The 4,830-nt window shown below is 33.9% G+C and overlaps 1 protein-coding gene across 1 annotated transcript; it reads left to right on the top strand.

Moving 5' to 3' along the window:
- Positions 1 to 1,605: 1,605 nt before the first annotated feature.
- On the top strand, positions 1,606 to 4,597 carry cd7al (cd7 antigen-like). The gene is made up of 4 exons (XM_016515031.1): positions 1,606 to 1,885; positions 2,209 to 2,562; positions 3,325 to 3,431; positions 4,215 to 4,597. Exons 1-4 carry the CDS (start codon positions 1,825 to 1,827, stop codon positions 4,392 to 4,394), a joined length of 702 nt encoding a protein of 233 aa, XP_016370517.1. The 5' UTR covers positions 1,606 to 1,824; the 3' UTR covers positions 4,395 to 4,597.
- The last annotated feature ends 233 nt before the right edge of the window (positions 4,598 to 4,830 follow it).

Genomic DNA, 4,830 nt, shown 5'->3' with positions numbered 1-4,830 from the left:
TGTGTAGTCTGCTTACAACACTGATACTTGGGAATGTTATTTGACATTTTTGTTTGTTTTTTGTTTTTCACAGATTATGTTGAATTGCAAGGTGTCTTTAAAGGTGTAAAATCATCTCCACAGGGATCAGTATGATATTTATTTTCAATCTTCTCCCATGTTCATGAATTTAATCAATAGCAGACTGGTTGGAACTTTGTTGGTGGTTAGAATATACAATAATATTTACAGTAGTAGTCAAAAGTGAGTCAGTGCCCACGAGAATGGCTGCTGTAATCAGAAACAAAATAATAACTGATTACATTGTAGTCAATGTATGCTTTATTTTCTGTGAGCTTTTTGTTATTGTTCCATGATATGCTGGAGTTTGCATTTCCCAAATAATTGTAATTTAATAACTTCACCAAATTTAGTGTATCTTCCTCCCATACTCTTGAACATTACAGTCCTTTTTGACTACTTACTTTCCCACCCTCTCAGATGTGTAACAGCATGTGCATGTCTCCTGATGTAAACTTAACTGACATGACCAGCCTGTTTCTGTTCACCAATGTGTCTGTGTTCTCTGTAATTCAGGCACTATAACTATTGATCCTGTGATATTAATAAAGTTAATGTCCACCGAAGAAAGGTATTCGGCACTCAAAAAGTAAATGGACAGTGCCGTCCATTGGAGCATATGTTCCACACTCTAAAAAATGCTGGGTTGTTTTAATCCAACTCTGAGTCAAATATATGGACTAACCCAACTGTTGGGTTAAATTTTTCAATTAAAGTTTTTACCCAAAAGTTGTTAGTCCATATTTGACCCAAAGATGGGTTGAAATAACCCAGCATTTTTTAGAGTGCTGATGTATATTTTTCATACTGCTAATCTGATGATAACAGGCATAGGCACTCTTTTTGCTAGAAACAAGTAAACAAGCAAAGCGAACCGGTGTAATCAGTAAAGAAATGACCGCTAAACTTAGTTTTTATTGTTGCTGTTTGTGTTCAGGGTTTAAATGCCAAAAGACAACAGGGGATATGCATTTCTCATCTTTCTTTTTAGATTGTGAAGAAGCACTCAAATTAATTATTAACCAATTATTATGGTTAGATTATTATTTTTAACCTTAATAATCGATTGAGATTGACTTGTACTTTAGTGGTTGGTTAGACCAATGATTTATGGGTAAAATAGCCTACTATCATTAGTTGAAAGACTAATAAAGAGACCACTATTAACTAGTTGCTTATTAGCATGCATAGTACTAACATATTGGCTGTTTATTAGTACTTATAGAGCACCTATTAATGCCTTATTCTACATGACCATATTCTACATCCCTTAACCCCATCTTAACAACTACCTTAAGAACTGTTAATAAGTAGTAATACAGAGTTTATTGAGGCAAAAGTTGTAATTAATAGTTAATAAGAATTGGTCCCCAAACTTAAAGTGCGACCTTGTTATTAAATACATACTACACTTTTGACTTACTTATTAAACAAGTTAAGTCACCTTTATTTATATAGCACTTTATACAATACAGATTGAATGCATCAAAGCAGGAAAATAGTTTGTCAATAATTAAAGAGGACAGTAAGGAACAGTCAATTTTTCAATATAAAGATGAATATACAAAAAAAATCTGTACGTTTTCACAATGATGAAACTGAAATTGACAAACCACTTCACTCTTGTTTCCTTTTCCTCTTCAACCTTCAAGGTGGAGTCTAAACACTGTGCTCCTCATTTTTACGTGGCATGATTTACGCTCTGAGACTTTCTGGCTTTCTAACCATAGTCACTATTTTCTTTATTTAATTTACTTTTTAATAATGTTTGGTCTTAAGTATGCTCATGTTGTTCTCTTGTTTCTTATCAGTCCTTCTGTAACTGGTAAGTTAATATTTCACTCTGTTTTAACCTTTTTGTTGTAGTTTTTTTTTATTTTTATAAAAGACTGAATACATTGTGGTAATCTCATAAAATGGTCAGCAGTAAAACTAAAGTTTACATACAGAAATGTTTGTCCACAACACTTTGCAGTCAGACATGCTACATTTATGCAGCAAAAGTGTCCTCATAAAACTTAATGCTGAATTTTATTTTGGCAGTCTTAGAGCAGTTGTGTAAGGAAACACGTGTGTAAATTGCATGTGTTTTGCGATGCATGTGATTCATCTATAAAATGTGACTAACTTTAAGCCATTTCACCTCAGCACATGGGGGTATTGTTTATATCCACAGAGTAAGAAATTCATCCATTGACATTTCCTGTGACTCGCCCAATAAAGAAGAAAAACCATTTGCCTTTTCGCTGAAACGCAGGTTGCTACAATCCAGACGAGTGCTGTATCTTTCTAAAGAATTCCCACCATTTATCAATAAATCTGAGGACAAGGGTCGCATTACTGTACGTGATGAGTTGGACAATCACACAGTTCATCTGACAATCTCAAACCTGCAAGGACAGGACACAGACGTGTACCACTGTGAATTCCACTATGGTGATCTTCCATATGATAAGAATGTTCCTGGCCAGATGGAGTTCTTCATTTATGTTGAAGACTTCTGTAGGTGACCTTTACTGATATCACTTCAAAAATGAGTTTACATGAAACAGTCCAGGTCTATAGTAATATCACCTCCAAACACAGTGAATAGTCCAAAACAGGTTAATCTTGCATTCAATCTACTTTAAAAAATCTTAAAACAATCTTTAAAAAGCAAAATCATACAGAATACATTTCATTTTCAACTGAAAATATTTAATTTGCAGCATGATTTTCATGCAGTGTAGCGTGCTATTTTTGGATACAAGTGTAAGACAATTAGTTGTATAATGTTGATTGGCTAACCCTGCAATGTGCATTTATCTTACCTCAACAAGAATGTTGATTGCTGTTAGGTTTCACTATGTTAGCTTGTAGTATCTGATTTTTTCAGTCAACTTTAATCACGTTAAACTGTATGGATACATTTTGTAATCCATTAAATCAAGACATTATATATGTGCAATTTACTAGTACCCCAGTTTATGTAACTATGAGTGAAAGAAAATCTGATACACAGTTGTGTTCGGAAACTGTGTGTAACTTGCATGTGTTTTGCAGTGCATGTGATTCATCTATAAAATGTGACTAAGTCATTTCACCTCAGCACATGGGGATATTGTTTATTTCCACTGAGTAAGAAATTCATCCATTGACACTTCCTGTGAATCTGATGCTACAATACAACTGACATTTCCTGTGAATATAATGCTGCAACAGATTATATTGTTGAGCTTTTTTTTTTTTCTTTATGTGTGTGTTTTTGTTGTGACTATGTTGCAGCTCATGAGCCTTGTAATTGTTCAAGTTACCTGCCATTGCTGTATGTGATCTCTGGAGGTGTGTGTCTGCTGGGTGTTCTGGTTTTCACTCTCACTACAGCTTACTGTGTAAGTATTTAATTCTTAGTTTCAAATTTGATTTTTAGGGGAGAGTGGAGTAACCTTTGCCATGTTTTACTTAGTTGTTCTCTAGGCAAGAAGAAATAAAATAGAAATACCACATACTCCTAATTATAAACAAGGAGGACTGCTTTTAAATTAAATTAGAAGAAAGTGCATATAGCAATAGGGCCATAGTTATCATTTTATTTTCCTCAAAAAAGTGGTGTTATGGCCCTCATCATTGGGAATACGTTAATGATTACATTACAAAAAAAGATATGAGAAAACCATATTATATATATGCATCATCTCATTTCAGTCTCAGTTACTTTTAACTTAATGTCTTTTATTTTATATTAGAATATTAGTTCAACAAAATAAAAATTCTTAAACTGTTGATTAAATCTTTATTTATTTAAAACAAAGTAATTGGAATACTTCTCAGTCATTTAACCTACACTCTAAAAAATGCTGTGTTAAATACAACCCAGTGCTGGGTAAAATAGGGACAAACCCAGCAATTGGGTTGTTTTGACTCAGTGGTTGGGTTAAATGTCTGGGTAGTAACCCAACCACTGAGTCAAAACAACCCAATTGCTGGGTTTGTCCCTATTTTACCCAGCACTGGGTTGTATTTAACACAGCATTTTTTAGAGTGTATATTTGCATTTACATCTTATGTGACAGAGATTTGCCATATTATATGTGGTTTAAAGAAGCTGTCTTTCTGACTATATATTCAGTGTTTCTGTTAAACCCTCCCTTCTATCAATTTCCTCTCACATACAGTGTAAATGGCTTAACCGTAGAAAGCCACAGCCTGTAGTTCCTGTTTATGAGGAGATGGCCGGGGTGCGGCCCACCAAAGGAAAAGCCACAAGATGTCACACTGATATTGCAAAACTGGAGGAAGCAAACAGCTCTGTGGCCCACTTGTTCAGCAACGAAAATCTTTGTCAACTGATTTAACAAAATGTATTGACTGGGAAGTGACTCTACTGAAGTGTTGACGTTCATGGTGATGCCAGCTCCAGCTCACCCACAATACCTTTCTGAATCATCAGCTTTAGAAGTTGTTTGTTAGCATGAAATGTGTATTTTCATCTTTCATCCATACCTTCATGTTAATGGTGCTTTAAGACATTTTAATGCTACAAATACAGAATGTCAGCTTACAGCCTTTTTTAAAGAGAAATTATGGTAATATTGATTCTGCTACAGTTAATTCAAAGATCTAATCTAAATATTTATTATGAATCATAACCAGTTATAATTCGTCATAAATATTTCCCTTTTTGAGTTGAAAAACCCTACAATAGTTATGATGCAAGACAGTATTTTGTATTATGTGATACACTGGTAAAAGTTGTTTATTTATTTTTATTTTTTTACCTCTTGTGTGGAA

This window comes from Sinocyclocheilus rhinocerous, unplaced genomic scaffold (assembly GCF_001515625.1).
Source record: "Sinocyclocheilus rhinocerous isolate Xijiao unplaced genomic scaffold, SAMN03320098_v1.1 scaffold567, whole genome shotgun sequence".
In the NCBI taxonomy this organism is placed as follows: domain Eukaryota; kingdom Metazoa; phylum Chordata; class Actinopteri; order Cypriniformes; family Cyprinidae; genus Sinocyclocheilus; species Sinocyclocheilus rhinocerous.
The sequence above is the reverse complement of the archived record's forward strand: the minus strand, read 5'-3'. Positions and strand labels throughout refer to the sequence as shown.